The 19,091-nt window shown below is 49.3% G+C and overlaps 1 protein-coding gene across 2 annotated transcripts in view; it reads left to right on the forward strand.

Annotated features, from left to right (window-relative positions):
* The first annotated feature begins 62 nt into the window (after window positions 1–62).
* Window positions 63–19,091, forward strand: part of LOC137423825 (phosphatidylinositol 4-kinase type 2-alpha) — a 63,969-nt gene continuing 44,940 nt past the window's right edge. Inside the window, exons 1-3 of one of the 2 annotated variants that reach the window (XM_068111357.2) lie at window positions 63–378; window positions 6,469–6,576; window positions 16,963–17,043. In XM_068111357.2, coding sequence (XP_067967458.2) covers window positions 334–378; window positions 6,469–6,576; window positions 16,963–17,043 — 234 coding nt within the window. In that variant the 5' untranslated portion in view covers window positions 63–333. The remainder of the gene's footprint in view (window positions 379–6,468; window positions 6,577–16,962; window positions 17,044–19,091) is intronic. The other variant, XR_013622776.1, reaches the window with a different exon arrangement.

Here is a 19,091-nt window from a genome sequence, read left to right on the forward strand (position 1 = left end):
CAAGAGGATATTGAAGCTTTTCGGCCACGCCTCCTTTTTGGACTCCACCCCGAGCTCCGCCCTCCCGCAAGGCTGCGTCTGCTGGTGCAAGAGGATATTGAGACAGGCGTGGGTTGTGCTTGTGCTCGACGTGATTACGAGAAGAGCGGGGAAAAGGGCGCGTCATGTAGCACGAGACGTGAGGAAAGAGTACGAATAAAGAAATATATAACGATTATAAACAAACGTGGCAGATTGAGAGACAGGTAAAAGAAGAAACACGGCGTGCAGAGCCCCTTTTAAATCCATGAGATTGGAAGGTGCTCCAGGTGCATCCCGCGTGCGCTGGGACCGATGGAGACGTTGGGACCAGCAAACGCTTTTCCAGAAGAGCCAGAGGTGAGGTGGTAGCGGAGGTGGTATAGTATACTCCAGGTGTTTTATAAAGCTTGGATTAAGGTGAGGGAATGGTTGTGGATGGGAAAGTTAAGGGAATGAGTTTGATGGTGAAAGTGGTTTATGGGACAAACAATGTTTGACGTGGGAGAGAACGGGGGAGCGGATCCTGAGATGGGGTTTGGTGACGCAGGAGAAGTGGTTTATCGACGAGATTGTGTGGGGTGGAAGGGACGGTGATTGGTGGTGGCGATTAGAATAGTGTGTGGTTTGGGGGGCGGGGCTGAATGGTGTGTGGTTTGGGGGGGGGCTGAATGGGTTGTGGTTTGGGGAGTGGGGGGCTGAATGGTGTGTGGTTTGGGGGGGGAGGTTGAATAGGGTGTGGTTTGGGGGGGGGGTTAATGGTATGTGGTTTGGGGGGGTCAATGGTGTGTAGTTTGGGGGGGTGGGGTTGAATGGTGTGTAGTTTGGGGGGGTGGGGTTGAATGGTGTGTCGTTTGGGGGGGCGGGGTTGAATGGGGTGTGGTTTGGGGGCGGGGTTGAGTGGTTTGGGGGGGGGGGTTGAATGGTGTGTGGTTTGGGGGGGGGGGGTTGAATGGTGTGTGGTTGGGGGGGTTGAATGGTGTGTGGTTGGGGGGGTTGAATGGTGTGTGGTTGGGGGGGTTGAATGGTGTGTGGTTGGGGGGGTTGAATGGTGTGTGGTTTGGGGGGGGGGGGTTGAATGGTGTGTGGTTTGGGGGGGGTTGAATGGTGTGTGGTTTGGGGGGCGGGGGCTGAATGGTGTGTGGTTTGGGGGGCGGGGCTGAATGGTGTGTGGTTTGGGGGGGCTGAATGGTGTGTGGTTTGGGGGGCTGAATGGTGTGTGGTTTGGGGGGTGGGGGCTGAATGGTGTGTGGTTTGGGGGGTGGGGGCTGAATGGTGTGTGCTTTGGGGGGGGCTGAATGGTGTGTGGTTTGGGGGGCGGGGGCTGAATGGTGTGTGGTTTGGGGGGCGGGGGCTGAATGGTGTGTGGTTTGGGGGGCGGGAGCTGAATGGTGTGTGGTTTGGGGGGGCGGGGGCTGAATGGTGTGTGGTTTGAGGGGTGGGGGCTGAATGGTGTGTGGTTTGGGGGGGGGGGAGTTGAATGGTGTGTGGTTTGGGGGGGGGGTAGAATGGGGTGTGGTTTGGGGGGGTAGCATGGGGTGTGGTTTGGGGGGTAGAATGGGGTGTGCTTGGGGGGGGGGGGTAATGGGGTGTGGTTTGGGGGGGGGGGCTGAATGGTGTGTGGTTTGGGGGGCGGGGGCTGAATGGTGTGTGGTTTGGGGGGCGGGGGCTGAATGGTGTGTGGTTTGGGGGGCGGGGGCTGAATGGTGTGTGGTTTGGGGGGCGGGGGCTGAATGGTGTGTGCTTTGGGGGGCGGGGGCTGAAGGTGTGTGGTTTGGGGGGGCGGGGGCTGAATGGTGTGTGGTTTGGGGGGTGGGGGCTGAATGGTGTGTGGTTTGAGGGGTGGGGGCTGAATGGTGTGTGGTTTGGGGGGGGGGAGTTGAATGGTGTGTGGTTTGGGGGGGGGTAGAATGGGGTGTGGTTGGGGGGGGGTAGAATGGTGTGTGGTTTGGGGGGGGGTAGAATGGGGTGCTGTTTGGGGGGGTAGAATGGGGTGTGGTTTGGGGGGGTAGAATGGGGTGTGGTTTGGGGGGGGTAGAATGGGGTGTGGTTTGGGGGGGGGTAGAATGGGGTGTGGTTTGGGGGGGATAGAATGGGGTGTGGTTGGGGGGGGGTAGAATGGGGTGTGGTTTGGGGGGAGGGTAGAATGGGTTGTGGTTTGGGGAGTGGGGGGCTGAATGGTGTGTGGTTTGGGGGGGGAGGTTGAATAGGGTGTGGTTTGGGGGGGGGTTAATGGTATGTGGTTTGGGGGGGTCAATGGTGTGTAGTTTGGGGGGGGTGGGGTTGAATGGTGTGTCGTTTGGGGGGGCGGGGTTGAATGGGGTGTGGTTTGGGGGCGGGGTTGAGTGGTTTGGGGGGGGGGGGTTGAATGGTGTGTGGTTTGGGGGGGGGTTGAATGGTGTGTGGTTGGGGGGGTTGAATGGTGTGTGGTTTGGGGGGGGTTGAATGGTGTGTGGTTTGGGGGGGGGGGTTGAATGGTGTGTGGTTTGGGGGGCGGGGCTGAATGGTGTGTGGTTTGGGGGGGCTGAATGGTGTGTGGTTTGGGGGGCTGAATGGTGTGTGGTTTGGGGGGTGGGGGCTGAATGGTGTGTGGTTTGAGGGGTGGGGGCTGAATGGTGTGTGCTTTGGGGGGGCTGAATGGTGTGTGGTTTGGGGGGCGGGGGCTGAATGGTGTGTGGTTTGGGGGGCGGGAGCTGAATGGTGTGTGGTTTGGGGGGGCGGGGGCTGAATGGTGTGTGGTTTGAGGGGTGGGGGCTGAATGGTGTGTGGTTTGGGGGGGGGGGAGTTGAATGGTGTGTGGTTTGGGGGGGGGGTAGAATGGGGTGTGGTTTGGGGGGGGGTAGAATGGGGTGTGGTTTGGGGGGGTAGAATGGGGTGTGGTTTGGGGGGTAGAATGGGGTGTGGTTTGGGGGGGGGGGGATAATGGGGTGTGGTTTGGGGGGAGGTAGAATGGGGTGTGGTTTGGGGGGAGGTAGAATGGGGTGTGGTTTGGGGGGAGGTAGAATGGGGTGTGGTTTGGGGGGAGGTAGAATGGGGTGTGGTTTGGGGGGGTAGAATGGGGTGTGGTTTGGGGGGGGTAGAATGGGGTGTGGTTGGGGGGGGGGGATAGAATGGGGTGTGGTTTGGGGGGGGAGGGTAGAATGGGTTGTGGTTTGGGGAGCGGGGGGCTGAATGGTGTGTGGTTTGGGGTGGGGTCAATGGGGTGTAGTTTGGGGGGGTGGGGTTGAATGGTGTGTCGTTTGGGGGGGCGGGTTGAATGGGGTGTGGTTTGGGGGGTGGGGTTGAGTGGTTTGGGGGGGTTGAATGGTGTGTGGTTTGGGGGGTAGAATGGGGTGTGGTTTGGGGGGGGGTAGAATGGGGTGTGGTTTGGGGGGGGGGGTAGAATGGGGTGTGGTTTGGGGGGTAGAATGGGGTGTGGTTTGGGGGGGGTAGAATGGGGTGTGGTTTGGGGGGTAGAATGGGGTGTGGTTTGGGGGGTAGAATGGGGTGTGGTTTGGGGGGGGGGTAGAATGGGGTGTGGTTGGGGGGGATAGAATGGAGTGTGGTTTGGGGGGGAGGGTAGAATGGGTTGTGGTTTGGGGAGCGGGGGGCTGAATGGTGTGTGGTTTGGGGGGGGGAGGTTGAATAGGGTGTGGTTTGGGGGGGGGGGGTTGAATGGTGTATGGTTTGGGGGGGGTTAATGGCGTGTGGTTTGGGGGGGTCCATGGTGTGTAGTTTGGGGGGTGGGTTGATTGGTGTGTCGTTTGGGGGGGCGGGGTTGAATGGGGTGTGGTTTGGGGGGTGGGGTTGAGTGGTTTGGGGGGGGGGTGAATGGTGTGTGGTTTTAGGGGGGGTTGAATGGTGTGTGGTTGGGGGGGGGGGTTGAATGGTGTGTGGTTGGGGGGGGTTGAATGGTGTGTGGTTGGGGGGGGGGGGGTTGAATGGTGTGTGGTTGGGGGGGGGGGGTTGAATGGTGTGTGGTTGGGGGGGGGGGGTTGAATGGTGTGTGGTTGGGGGGGGGGGGTTGAATGGTGTGTGGTTTGGGGGGGGTAGAATGGGGTGTGGTTTGGGGGGGGTAGAATGGGGTGTGGTTTGGGGGGTAGAATGGGGTGTGGTTTGGGGGGGGATAATGGGGTGTGGTTTGGGGGGAGGTAGAATGGGGTGTGGTTTGGGGGGAGGTAGAATGGGGTGTGGTTTGGGGGGAGGTAGAATGGGGTGTGGTTTGGGGGGGTAGAATGGGGTGTGGTTTGGTGGGGTAGAATGGGGTGTGGTTGGGGGGGGGGATAGAATGGGGTGTGGTTTGGGGGGGAGGGTAGAATGGGTTGTGGTTTGGGGAGCGGGGGGCTGAATGGTGTGTGGTTTGGGGTGGGGTCAATGGGGTGTAGTTTGGGGGGGTGGGGTTGAATGGTGTGTCGTTTGGGGGGGCGGGTTGAATGGGGTGTGGTTTGGGGGGTGGGGTTGAGTGGTTTGGGGGGGTTGAATGGTGTGTGGTTTGGGGGGGTAGAATGGGGTGTGGTTTGGGGGGGGGGGTAGAATGGGGTGTGGTTTGGGGGGGGGTAGAATGGGGTGTGGTTTGGGGGGTAGAATGGGGTGTGGTTTGGGGGGGTAGAATGGGGTGTGGTTTGGGGGGTAGAATGGGGTGTGGTTTGGGGGGTAGAATGGGGTGTGGTTTGGGGGGGGGTAGAATGGGGTGTGGTTGGGGGGGATAGAATGGAGTGTGGTTTGGGGGGGAGGGTAGAATGGGTTGTGGTTTGGGGAGCGGGGGGCTGAATGGTGTGTGGTTTGGGGGGGGGGAGGTTGAATAGGGTGTGGTTTGGGGGGGGGTTGAATGGTGTATGGTTTGGGGGGGGGTTGAATGGTGTATGGTTTGGGGGGGGGGTTAATGGCGTGTGGTTTGGGGGGGGTCCATGGTGTGTAGTTTGGGGGGTGGGTTGATTGGTGTGTCGTTTGGGGGGGCGGGGTTGAATGGGGTGTGGTTTGGGGGGTGGGGTTGAGTGGTTTGGGGGGGGGGGGTGAATGGTGTGTGGTTTTAGGGGGGGTTGAATGGTGTGTGGTTGGGGGGGGGGGGTTGAATGGTGTGTGGTTGGGGGGGGTTGAATGGTGTGTGGTTGGGGGGGGGGGTTGAATGGTGTGTGGTTGGGGGGGGGGTTGAATGGTGTGTGGTTGGGGGGGGGTTGAATGGTGTGTGGTTGGGGGGGGGGTTGAATGGTGTGTGGTTTGGGGGGGGGGTTGAATGGTGTGTGGTTTGGGGGGGGTTGATTGGTGTGTGGTTTGGGGGGGTTGAATGGTGTGTGGTTTGGGGGGGGGTTTGAATGGTGTGTGGTTTGGGGGGGGGTTTGAATGGTGTGTGGTTTTGGGGGGGGGTTGAATGCTTTGTGATTTGGGGGGGGGGTTGAATGCTTTGTGATTTGGGGGGGGGTTGAATGCTGTGTGGTTTGGGGGGGGTTGAATGGTGTGTGGTTTGGGGGGGGGGCATTGAATGGTGTGTGGTTTGAATGGTGTGTGGTTTGGGTGGGGGATTGAATGGGGTGTGGTTTGGGGGGGTTGAATGGTGTGGTTTGGGGGGGGTAGAATGGGGTGTGGTTTGGGGGGGGTAGAATGGGGTGTGGTTTGGGGGGGTAGAATGGGGTGTGGTTTGGGCGGGGTAGAATGGGGTGTGGTTGGGGGGGTAGAATGGGGTGTGGTTTGGGGGGTAGAATGGGGTTTGGTTTGGGGGGTAGAATGGGGTGTGGTTTGGGGGGTAGAATGGGGTGTGGTTGGGGGGGGGATAGAATGGGGTGTGGTTTGGGGGGAGGGTAGAATGGGTTGTGGTTTGGGGGGGAGGGTAGAATGGGTTGTGGTTTGGGGAGCGGGGGGCTGAATGGTGTGTGGTTTGGGGGGGGGAGGTTGAATAGGGGGTGGTTTGGGGGGGGGTGTGGAACGAGGTTTGGTGAGGCGGGTTGTGGGGCGAGGCTTTGCATGGTGGTGTGGGGCGAGGTTTGGCGCCGTGGGGCTGGTTGTGGGACGAGGGTTGGTGTGGTTGGGGGATTGTGGAATGAGGTTTGGTGGGGAGGGTTGTGGGATGAGGGTTGGTGTGGTTGGGGGATTGTGGAATGAGGTTTGGTGGGGAGGGTTGTGGGACGAGGGCCTCGATCTTGTATAGAAAAAAGAAGAAAAAAAAAAAGAAGTCATGTTGTAGGGTTGGTTCTTACTTGCAGTTTGTGGGGTTGTGGTTTTTGGTTCTCCTTTAAGGTTACATGTGTTGGGAGAGTTTGTTGTTTTGGGCTTGAATGTTTTTGTCTCTGCCAGTGAAGTCGACGGGGGCATTATTTGAGTTGAGGTTTAGGGTTAGGGGCATATGTGCAAAATGATGGGGGTTAGGGGCATATGTGCAAAATGATGGGCATGATGGAAACACAATACTTGGGTGAATAACTGAAAGTGGTGTTGATGGAGTTGTTCGATCATGGACTCGACCGTTGTGTTGTGCAGATCGCAGAAGCGGTGCGAGCTGCGGAGTTGGCCATTGATGCAGGAATTAAACCAGAGAGAATTCCACAGGGTTCCAGTGGCAGCTATTTCATTCGAAACACTGTGGGGGTGAGATTTAACTGTGAAGACTTTGGTACATTTGTGGAGGACACACCCGACAGTTTTCATTTTGAGACATTTATGGTTGGTCGGAGGAATTGCTGTTGCTTTTTATCATCTTAAATAAAGAATTTATTTGATACTAATGGCAAGTGGGACAGATGCTCATCTCCTGATGGATGGAGGGCAGTCATAGTTGGGGTTCATTAGTTGACTTTGTTTGATTTGATGGGACATTAAGGGGTTGTGGGGGCTGAAAGGCCTGATAACACCGACTGTATTTGCACAGTGAAAACTACATCGGCACTCGATAAAGCGCACACCTCCGCCATGCTGAAGTTTGTTTTGTATCCCACTGATAAGCCGGATCTGCATCAGGACCCTACCCAAAATATAATTGTCTTCTTCTTGTCACCGACCCAACTCACCCACCTAGTTTTGTCATAATGCATCCACAACTTTTTGAGATCGTACTGTTTATCGTTTTTGGCCCCGATCTCCAAATGTTTGGTGAATAATCATTTTTTTTAAATCTCGGATCTGGAACTTCACCAAAATCTAACCATTTTGTCCTTGTCACACACCCAACCTTTCCACCAAATATTGTCCAACTCTGTCCACAACTTTGAGATACCTCTTCACAAACAGGGATGAAAACACAACCTGTATCCACCTTCGGTGGTGGAGGTAATGAGCTATAATTCACAACAGACACTTACATGTAACGTTGCACTGCATCGTTACATGTTACTGTTACGGATTCGTCACTTCCGTCTTTGTGGTTGTCATCCACTTAAAGTATTTTTAGTTTCATTTACTATTATTGTTACAGTTTAAGTGTGAAATGGAGATAACTGTCTTCAAAGGTAAAATAGTGTCTCAGAAGGAAAACGAGATGGGTGAGGGAGAAACCGGAAGAGGAAGAAGAGGCTGGAGCGGATCGAGTGAGATCAGGAAAGAAAGGCCTATCTGTTTCGTGGTGTCGAGCGGACGCTTGTGGACATTGGTCACGAGCGAATATTGGTTTCCCCGGGAAAGGGATTCCTGTGACGGTGTCGTTATTGCTGTGGCAAATAAACCTGCGTGACGGGTTTTGCTTTTGGTTCCGAAAGTGAATCGTCGCTGGAGAGCAGGTACGCCTCCAGTACCGGCCCGTCCGCCATTTCACCTCGCACCAGCCTTTCGCCTGGATTTCGCTTGAGAACTCGCGGTTCTTCGCGGTTCTCTGCTTGGGAGCCGCTGATCGTTCATGTCAGCGTCATTGTCTGGTGAACCGAAGGTGTGAATTCCCAGTCGCCTTTTGGGTGAACTTTTGTCGGCCCGACACCTCACCAAGCGGCTCTTCTGCAGCGTCGACTGTTAGCCGTTCTGGGTTCAGGTCTCAGTACGACCTTTTCTTGTGATCGCGAGAGCCAAGGGGATCGACTTTGGCCTGGTATCGTGACACATTGACTTTGGGGGATGTTACCGATTGCTCACGTGGGAATACCGCGAGTTATTGATTCAGGAAATTGGTGGTATCATACAAATTATATGGTGTTTGCTATGCAAGTGAGGTTTTCTTGTATGTGCGTTACTTGTTATTATTGTGTGGTTTAAACACAATACTTGGTTTTTGTAACAATTGATTGGTCTGGTTTCACCATTGGTCATTGGCACACATAATAGCACATCTTTCTGCCGTGACTCCTTTCGGGGTTCGGAGGTACACCGTGGCCGGGGTTTGGGGAGGAGCACGTAATAGTTACCTTCAGATTACCTTGATAAGTTTGATATTACTTGGGGTCTTGGGTGTTGTTGTGGAACTGATTCAATGTCCACTCTGAGTCGAGTTGAAAATGTTTAATTGGAGAGATTATCAGAGATCAAAGCAATTACAAAAGACCAACAACAATTACAAGAGAATTGCAGATAGAAAAGAAAACAGCACTATCAGTACAACGATATCAATCTCAGCACAACAGAACTGTCTGAAAATCTCTAAATGTTCCTTTAATTCAGCTTTATATAGGAGTTTTCACAACACAATGATATAGGTCTATAGGATATAGATATGGGGTGAGGGAAATGGGGTCCAAGCCACCCTATCCACTCAAGGTGATGTCTTGCGTCAAATAATCAAAAGGGAACTGTGAGGATGCAAGACGTGAAAGAGGGTTGTTGTCTGAGCCCCGGACAATCCTCGATTCATGATGTCTTACTCCTAGTTCACTCCATACGAATTATCCACTGGGCCAGAGGTTGTTTATCCTCTGCCAGCACAAATGGCTTTGAGCATTGTGCTGTGGTGTCCTTGTCTGACATTCCTCTGTCTCTCTTGTAGACACTGGCCCCTTTGCATTAATTTTATTATTATTATACTGTCCCTTTGACGTACATAATTATGTAGTCTAAATTTATAGAGTATATGTATATCCTTATCTTAATAGTTATAAAGACTATTACTACATTTGTATCGATTATAAAGAGGGATAAACACAAATATAGCTTTTTACACCCATCGTTAAAGTATTGAACACTCGGTCCCTATCACCTGGTGTTGGCCGAATGGTTAGGGTGGCGGGCTTGGGATCCCTAAGGTCATACCTTCGAATCCTGTTGAATTAACGCCAGGTGGGGTTGACTCGACCTCCCATCCTTCCGATGTCGGAAAATGAGGACCAGACACCTTTTTTTTTTCTTTTTCTTTTTGTATACAGAATCGAGGCTCGTGAAAGAGCTAACATTTCTTTCACAAGCAAATCAAACGGACAAACAAAATATATAAAAAGAGGGAGCGGTAAACAAGATGGGGAGAGAAGGGGGAAACACACAAACACAACATTTGAGAGCAGGGACATTGGGAGATGTGTGGGAGGGAGAGGGGTTGGGGGGGGTGGGAAGGGGGGGTGGGGGGGGGGGGGAGAAGTATAAAACCCAAGGACTTCCAGGACAGAAGTTGGTATTTCAAAAAAGTGGATCTGGGGTGAATTAGCGGGGGTAGAAAAGATCAAGGTTTTGGATGGGGGAAGATAAGAGATGGTGGTGAACAGCTGTTTTGTAGAGAGGCATTGTATCAGCGGCAGACGCGCCCACAGAAAAATGATGCAACCAGCAGCCGGGTGGCTGCACACGAACCACCCACCCACTCAGTCCCTGTGTTTTTCAGCTGCAGGTGTTATCAAAACCTCAAGGCCAGGTGGTGCCATCCTGTTTTTTGAGCGCACGTTTTTTTGTTTTGTTTTTGTTTGTTTTTTTTGTATACAGAGTCGAGGCTCGTGAAAGAGCTAACATTTATCAAACAAACAAGCAAACAAAGTATATAAAAATGGGAGCGGTCGACAAGATGGGGAGAGAAGGGGAGGAAGCACACAAACACAACATTTGAGAGCAGGGACATCGGGAGATGTTTTTGGAGGGAGAGGGCCTGGGGGGAGGCAGGATAGGTATAAAACGAAAGGACACCAAGGACTTCCAGGAAAGAAGTCAAAAGTCACCTCAAAAAAGTGGATTTGGGGTGAAATTAGTGGGGGTAGAAAAGGTTAATGTTTTGGATTGGGGAAGATAAGAGATGGTGGTCAACAGCCGTTTTAAAGACCTGGAGGGAGGAGTGGGATTGAAGAGAGTGAGGGAGTTTGTTCCAGAGGCGGGAGAAAAGAGGAATGAAAGAGCGAAGGTGAGCAGAGGGCCCAGATTTTGGCAGTTTAACCATCAGAGGGTTGCTGGCAGATCTTGTGCGACCTGTAGGAATATTTGGGGGACAGCACAGAGAGCTGGGGGAGCAAGGCCGGAGAGGAATCGGTAGAAGATGGAAAGACCACCAATCTGCCTGCGATGAGTGAGTGAGAGGCCCTTGGAGTTAGCTTCATCGCGGGAGATTCCAATGATTCTGAACGCTTTGGTTTCAACAGCGTGAAGACGAGCTAGGTGTGAGGCAGGAGCACCAGCCCAGAGGGGAGAGCAGTATTCCATTGAGCTGCGGATGAAAGCCTTGTATGTGGTGATGAGCTCAGGTGTGCCAAGGAAGGACTTCGCACGACGGAGGATGCCCAGTCGGCGACTGGCTTTGGAGGCCAGCTTGGAAATGTGGTTTTCCCAGGACAGATCATGGCAGATAGTGAGACCCAAAAGCTTGAGTGACAGAACTTCTTGGAGAGGATTATTCAGAAAGTGGATGGGAGGGTTGTCCAGTCGGTCTTTTCGGAGAGACATAGCAAGAGTGTGAGATTTGTCAGGATTGAAGAGTGGCTTGTAAAGCATAATCATCTGTGGCATTTCTTAGCCAGCTTGGTACAAGTTTCGCTTCATTACATTTCAAAATTGATTCTTCTTCCACAGTGTCTTGGCTGTCTTTTAATTCAAAAAAAAATTTTTTTAATTATTCTTTTTATTTGGTACAGAATCGAGGCTCGTGTAAGAGCTAACACATTGAACATGAAAAGGATGCACAGACACATAAAACATGCAATGAAGGGAGCGGGAGACGAGAGGGGGAGAGAGAGGGAAGCACACAAGCACAACAACAGAAGAGAACACGGACGTCGGGAGATCTGGAAGGGGGAGGAGCGGGGTACATGGTATATAGCAAATGAACACTACTGGGTATTTTAGGAAAAGTTGGAGATTTACAGAGGTGGATTTGGGATGTTTTAACGGGGGTAGAAAAGATCAAGGTTTGGGATGGGGGAAGATAAGAGATGGTGGTGAACAGCTGTTTTAAAGACCTGGAGGGAGGAGAGGGATTGAAGAGAGTGGGGGAGTTTGTTCCAGAGGCGGGAGAAAAGAGGAATGAAGCTAAGTGGAGAGTCTTGATTAAAGGGTCTTTGGGTCTGAAAGGGTGTTGGGGGCTTTTAAAGATTCTGAAGGGATTTAGGGGTCTTAATGCATCTTTGGGGTCTTTAGGGTCTTCGTGGTTTTCATGGGTCTTGTGGATGTGAAGAATTTTTGGGGGTCTTACAGAGTTTAGTGTTATGGTTCTATCTAAAGTAACGCAGACAAAATGTCTCAAATACCATCTTTTCTAATAATGGGAACAACACTCGGTAGGGCACATTAAATAGGATGCATCATAAAAGGATCCCAAATTGGTGACTAATATATAAATTGTGGTGGAGTTAGACTAACTGCCCAACCATTGGGTGGAAGTTACGTGCATGGCTCCTTTTAGAGTTTAGACCGAGGTGAACATTTGTAGCTGAGTCAGGATTTGAACCCAGGCTAGACAACTCAGAGGGGAGTGTGTATACCTGTGTATCAAAGGGAAGCACAAAGTGCCCCTCCCTTTATTTAAGGGATCGTTTCTCTGTCTGCAGCTTTAACATGGGGACTGAAAATACGTTTCTCGGCCTCTACTGGACGAAATTGGCTGCAAATTTCAGAAGTAAATACTTTTACTTTATATGTTGCTGAAATTTGGAACATATTACCTCAACGTCTTTCTGCATTCTTGCGTTTAATTAAGAAAACCCTCAAATTCACATTGGTGTCCGTCAGTCTGCCCAAAATGTGTTGACGCTCATATCTCAAGGGCTATACATTGAAACTAGCTGAAACTTGGAATATACATCGGCCAATAGGTCTAGTTAATGGCTTTCAAAATAAATTCCAGCTAAGTGCTATAGTTTTTGCTTTAAAATATATATATATATATATTGTTGCGGTTTTAGAACCCCTCACTTGTAAATACTTGTAAATAATTCTTGTAAATAATTATCTTCATTTAATAAGGTCGCACCCATAGCTAGTCCATAAGCAACACGTAGGTCACCATAGGACTTTAGTTATAATAATAATAATAATGCATTTATTTTATATAGCGCTTTTCAGGAAGCCCAAAGACGCTTATCTCCTTAATATGTGTTTCAGATAAGGCTGTGTTCCCAATAGTTGCATCTGCGTTGCATTAATTAAATAAGATAGGTCCTTTTCAATTCCATTCATTTTGCGGCTTGACTCCCCAAATTATGGTACGCGCCTTGCCAGCAGTGTTCGCTCGCCCCGGCCGCCATTACGCACGCGGTCAAGCCGGAGAAGAAGGGGGCGGAGCACCCAGAACGAGGCGTAACCCTGTCATCGACCCGTCAGGGGCGGAGCCGGTGAGCCCTCGCTAACAAACCAGGGCCGAGGTGAGCTCACCGGTGGGCGGAGTGCAAGAGTACGCGGCTTGATTTCAAAGCGCACTATATAAGCGCAAGCGCGGCGCCTTTACACAGAGAAGTGCTGAGAGGAAGAGAAGTGCTGAGAGGAGGAGGTGCTAAGCAAGAGGAGAGAGACGTGGGGGTGCTCGCATTGCTTCAATAGGCTGAGGCCCTCTAGACCCCTATTGTTGCCGGTTGTTGAGCTCGTTTGTACCAGATGCGCGAGGAATCATTAAGCGGCGCTGAAAACCTGAGAAGCTGAGTCAGGAGGTCACGAGCAGAGAACTGCGCATACGGACTTGCGAAGGACTACCCTCCCCGCCATATGTAAGGTTCGATCACGTGCCAGCGACATGCAAGCAGCCTCCCATTCTTCAGCCTGGACCGGAGCCGGACCTCAACGTCCTACCATCTGCTTGGACCCTTCTCCTCCTACCACTACCCTCCCATGTAAGTCTGTTTGTTCGTCCTGGGGTTAAGTAAGACCTGTATAGGTAAGGTTGCCCTGTGTCCTGCTTCTTCTTCTTCTTGTACATTCTTTTCCTTTCGTTTCCTCTTTGGGTTTTTGTATATAGTGAAATAAACCCTTATTTGTTCTTCCCTTTGCTCTGGTTTCCTCTATTCGATCGTTTGCGTCCTTTCCCAATTGAGTACCTGTGGCACGATTTCAGAACCGCTCAGGATCGGGTTAGTCTTTTGTTAATGGCTCGGGCTTCGGATTGCTAAACCGTTTAGCAATTTCCATCTTGTCCGCGGTCTGAGCGGGAGTTATCTCCCTGCTTTGCGGTCGGATTGGCACTCAGGTATTTGGGACTCCATTGACCAATCACCCTGGCCAATCTCGACCGGAAAGGAGCGTTATAATTTCCAGGATTGGGGGACGGCCAGCTTAAAAGACAAGGGGATTAACCCCCCCTTGGTAAGGGGAGCGCCGACCCCCAGTGGTAAGGGGAGCGCCGACCCCCAGATCCGCAACTATATATGTATATATATATATATATATATATATATATATATATATATATATATATATATATATATAAATATAAATGGCCTCAAAGGTGGTTATGTTTTTAATATATATATATATATATATATATATATATATATATATATATATATATATATATTACACATACACACTTTATACCTCTTTACAAATATTATTACACAAATCTAACGTGCTGGCCCAATGGCCGACTGGATAAGGCATCAAACTCCCGAGCTGGGGATTGTGGGTTCGAATCCCGTATGGGTTGAGTATTTTTCTCCCCTTACTTTTTCAAGTCTTTTATATCATCTTGAATAAAGTCTTGTACGATGAACAAATTCATTTTCTTCGTATATAAAATGTATCTTGGTAAAATACCAGGCGCATAGAAAAAGCCCCTTTATATGGGATGTGCCATGTGGCAAAATATAGAAAAGAAGGGACATTATTGGGTAAAATACCAGTAGCATAGAAAAGGCCCCTTTATATGGGATGTGCCATGTGTCAAACAACAGAAAAGAAGGGAGATTATTGGGTGAAATGCCAGGGGCATAGAAAAGGCCACTTAATATGGGATGTGCCATGTGGCAAAGTATAGAAAAGAAGGGACATTATTGGGTAAAATGCCAGGGGCATAGAAAAGGCCCCTTTATATGGGATGTGCCATGTGGCAAAATATAGAAAAGAAGGGACATTATTGGGTAAAATTCCCGGGGCATATAAAAGGCCACTTCATATGGTACGTGCCATGTGGCAAAATATAGAAAAGAAGGGACATTATTGGGTAAAATTCCAGGGGCATATAAAAGGCCCCTTTATAGGGGATGTGCCATGTGGCAAACTATAGAAAAGAAGGGACATTATTGGGTAAAATTCCAGGGGCATATAAAAGGCCCCTTTATATGGGATGTGCCATGTGGCAAAGTATATAAAAGAAGGGACATTATTGGGTAAAATGCCAGGGGCATGGAAAAGGCCCCTTTATATGGGATGGGCCATGTGGCAAAATATAGAAAAGAAGGGACATTATTGGGTAAAATTCCCGGGGCATATAAAAGGCCACTTCATATGGTACGTGCCATGTGGCAAAATATAGAAAAGAAGGGACATTATTGGGTAAAATTCCAGGGGCATATAAAAGGCCCCTTTATAGGGGATGTGCCATGTGGCAAACTATAGAAAAGAAGGGACATTATTGGGTAAAATTCCAGGGGCATATAAAAGGCCCCTTTATATGGGATGTGCCATGTGGCAAAGTATATAAAAGAAGGGACATTATTGGGTAAAATGCCAGGGGCATGGAAAAGGCCCCTTTATATGGGATGTGCCATGGGGCAAAATATTGAAAAGAAGGGAGATTATTGGGTAAAATGCCAGGGGCATAGAAAAGCCCACTTTATATGGGATGTGCCATGGGGCAAAATATAGAAAAGAAGGGAGATTATTGGGTAAAATGCCAGGGGCATAGAAACGGCCACTTTATATGGGATGTGCCATGTGGCAAAATATAGAAAATCAGGGAGATTATTGGGGGAAAATGCCAGGAGCATAGAAAAGGCCACTTTATATGGGATGTGCCATGTGGCAAACTATAGAAAAGAAGGGACATTATTGGGTAAAATTCCAGGGTCATATAAAAGGCCCCTTTATATGGGATGTGCCATGTGGCAAAGTATATAAAAGAAGGGACATTATTGGGTAAAATGCCAGGGGCATGGAAAAGGCCCCTTTATATGGGATGTGCCATGGGGCAAAATATAGAAAAGAAGGGAGATTATTGGGTAAAATGCCAGGGGCATAGAAACGGCCACTTTATATGGGATGTGCCATGTGGCAAAATATAGAAAAGAAGGGAGATTATTGGGGGAAAATGCCAGGAGCATAGAAAAGCCCACTTTATATGGGATGTGCCATGTGGCAAAATATAGAAAAGAAGGGAGATTATTGGGTAAAATGCCAGGGGCATAGAAACGGCCACTTTATATGGGATGTGCCATGTGGCAAAATATAGGAAAGAAGGGAGATTATTGGGTAAAATGCCAGGGGCATGGAAAAGGCCCCTTTATATGGGATGTGCCATGTGGCAAAATATAGGAAAGAAGGGAGATTATTGGGTAAAATGCCAGGGGCATAGAAAAGCCCACTTTATATGGGATGTGCCATGTGGCAAAATATAGAAAAGAAGGGAGATTATTGGGTAAAATGCCAGGGGCATAGAAACGGCCACTTTATATGGGATGTGCCATGTGGCAAAATATAGAAAAGAAGGGAGATTATTGGGGGAAAATGCCAGGAGCATAGAAAAGCCCACTTTATATGGGATGTGGCAAAATATAGAAAAGAAGGGAGATTATTGGGTAAAATGCCAGGGGCATAGAAACGGCCACTTTATATGGGATGTGCCATGTGGCAAACTATAGAAAAGAAGGGACATTCTTTGGTAAAATTCCAGGGGCATATAAAAGGCCCCTTTATATGGGATGTGCCACATGGAAAAGTATAGAAAAGAAGGGACATTCTTGGGTAGAATTCCAGGGGCATATAAAAGGCCCTTTTATATGGGATGTGCCATGTGGCAAAATATAGAAAAGAAGAGAGATTATTGGGTAAAATGCAAAAGGCATATAAAAGGCCACTTCATATGAGATGTGCCATGTGGCAAACAATAGAAAAGAAGGGACATTATTGGGGTAAAATGCCAGGAGCATAGAAAAGGCCCCTTTATATAAGGGTATGTGCCATGTGGAAAAGAAAAGAAGGGACATTCCATAACTTGTAGAAAATACCAAACAATAGAAAAGAAGGGACATTCCAATGCTTGTAGAAAATGTCGAACAATAGAAAATAAGGGGTATTCAAAAAATCTTGTGTGCATGCTGGACTACCCTTGTGTTCTTAGGAGGAACCAGGTGATGCTCTAGAAAAGTTGATATGAAGGGGCACCCTACATCTGGCAAATAAAATACATTTACTACTTCATGTAGGTGTATGAATCAAATTGGCACCCCTGTTATAAAAGGGCTTTTTTCTATGCCCCTGGCATTTTGCCCAAGAATACCTGGAGCCGATCATTGGCAGCCATCTTGTCTTGTTGCTTGAAGCAATTTATCTCAATCTTGAAATGAAATGTTTGAGTCCTTAAAGTTCGGTGCTTCGATTGAGTTGAGTTGATTGGGGTGCTCTTGTTTGTGATTATTTACGCTGAACATTACATTGTTGAAACATTTTTAAATGTTTGATTAGTTATTGACATAGGTGGATGACAGTCTCCTCCTCCCCCACACACAGAACATAATTGGTGTTTTTAAACCCAAGAACGAAGAGCCTTACGGACAACTGAATCCCAAATGGACGAAGTGGCTTCACAAGGTGCTTTTCAAACTCCATTAAAGAGTTTTCAGGAAGAGAAAATGAGATTATTAAGAGACCATCACTTGTTAGTTTTTCCACTTTGATTATGTGAGTGTTCTTATGTGTCGAAGACTAGTTACCTGGCAGTATGAAAGGTGATTATGTATGCAATTGTTACCCTGCACTCGTGAAGCGAAAAGCAGGGTTAGGCATTTGGTTGCGTGTGTGGCGTACGTGTCTGCATTTTAAAAATTCATTTTCTCGGCAACCGTTGGTCCGATTGACACGAAATTTTACCATATGAGTACCGCCTGTAGAATTTATTTTATTCATAATTATGACGTCATATGTCACGTGGTACGGACGCCATCTTGGAAAAACGTTACACTTCTATCTCCCAAACTGCTCGATGGGGGAAAAAAATAAAAATAAAAATTGAAACATGGCTCATTGTCAAGTCCTCCCCGTGGGGAATAAGATATGTTGTCATCAGTGCCTTCATTATGACGTCATAATTCGACAAGTACAATGATTGATCTGATCCATATGAAAAAAAAATATATTTCCTCTGCACCTGTTAGTCCAATGGACACAATTTTCAGAATGAGCGGCGGCTCCTGTATAATTTTTTAAAATGATAATCATGATGTTAGGTGTGCAAGCAAAATACATTGCTTGTAATTTAAGGTCCTTGTAATTTACACTTTATTGTGTGTTATATCACGTGTGGTTAATATTTGATCATGTCGTACAGCCTCCTATCTTTTCTGCATGCCCGTCCTCCTCCATCTTTTCTGTATCCCCGTCCTCTCATCTTTTCTTTATCCCCGGCCTCCCCCATCTTTTCTGTATCCCCGTCCTCCCCCATATTTTCTGCATCCCCGTCCTCCCCCATATTTTCTGCATCCCCGTGCTCCCCCATATTTTCTGTATCCCCGTCCTCCCCATATTTTCTGTATCCCCATCCTCCCCCATCTTTTCTGCATCCCCGTCCTCCCCCATCATTTCTGCATCCCCATCCTCCCCCATCGTTTCTGCATCCCCGTCCTCCCCCATCTTTTCTGTATCCCCGTCCTCCCCCATCTTTTCTGTATCCCCGTCCTCCCCCATCTTTTCTGAATCCCCGTCCTCCCCCATCTTTTCTGTATCCCCGTCCTCCCCCATCTTTTCTTTATCCCCGTCCTCCCCCATCTTTTCTTTATCCCCGTCCACCCCCATCTTTTCTGTATCCCCGTCCTCCCCCATCTTTTCTGCATCCTCGTCCTCCCCAATCTTTTTTGCATCCCCGTCCTCCCCCATCTTTTCTGCATCCCGTCGTCCCGCATCTTTTCTGCATCCCGTCGTCCCGCATCTTTTCTGCATGGCCGTCCTCCCCCATCTTTTCTGCATGGCCGTCCTCCCCCATCTTTTCTGCATGGCCGTCCTCCCCCATCTTTTCTGCATGGCCGTCCTCCCCCATCTTTTCTGCATGGCCGTCCTCCCCCATCTTTTCTGCATGGCCGTCCTCCCCCATCTTTTCTGCATGGCCGTCCTCCCCCATCTTTTCTGCATGGCCGTCCTCCCCCATCTTTTCTGCATGGCCGTCCTCCCCCATCTTTTCTGCATGGCCGTCCTCCCCCATCTTTTCTGCATGGCCGTCCTCCCCCATCTTTTCTGCATGGCCGTCCTCCCTCATCTTTTCTGCATCCCTGTCCTCCCACATCTTTTCTGCATCCCCATCGTCTCCTCTTTTCTCTTTTTTTTTTTTTTTTTTTTTTTTAAATACAACATCTAAGCTCTTGGAATAGCGAGGACACAGAACAGATCAGGACATGACATGTATGAAAAGAACACCAGGAGAAAGGGGAAGCGCCAACAGCAAGGTGGATGGAGAAAGTTTATGGAGACAGACAACCCAACCAGGGGATGCAGGTAACGATGGCTGATGGGTCGGGGAGAACGCAAGGGATGAACGGAAAGATGTATACTTACGCAAGGGCAAAGTTTAAAGGGGGGGGGGGGGAGGGTTTAACGGATGTATATATATATATATATATATATATCATGGCCTTGGCTGAGGGATTGCC

Source organism: Myxine glutinosa, chromosome 3 (assembly GCF_964187855.1).
Source record: "Myxine glutinosa chromosome 3, kmMyxGlut1.1, whole genome shotgun sequence".
NCBI lineage: Eukaryota > Metazoa > Chordata > Myxini > Myxiniformes > Myxinidae > Myxine > Myxine glutinosa.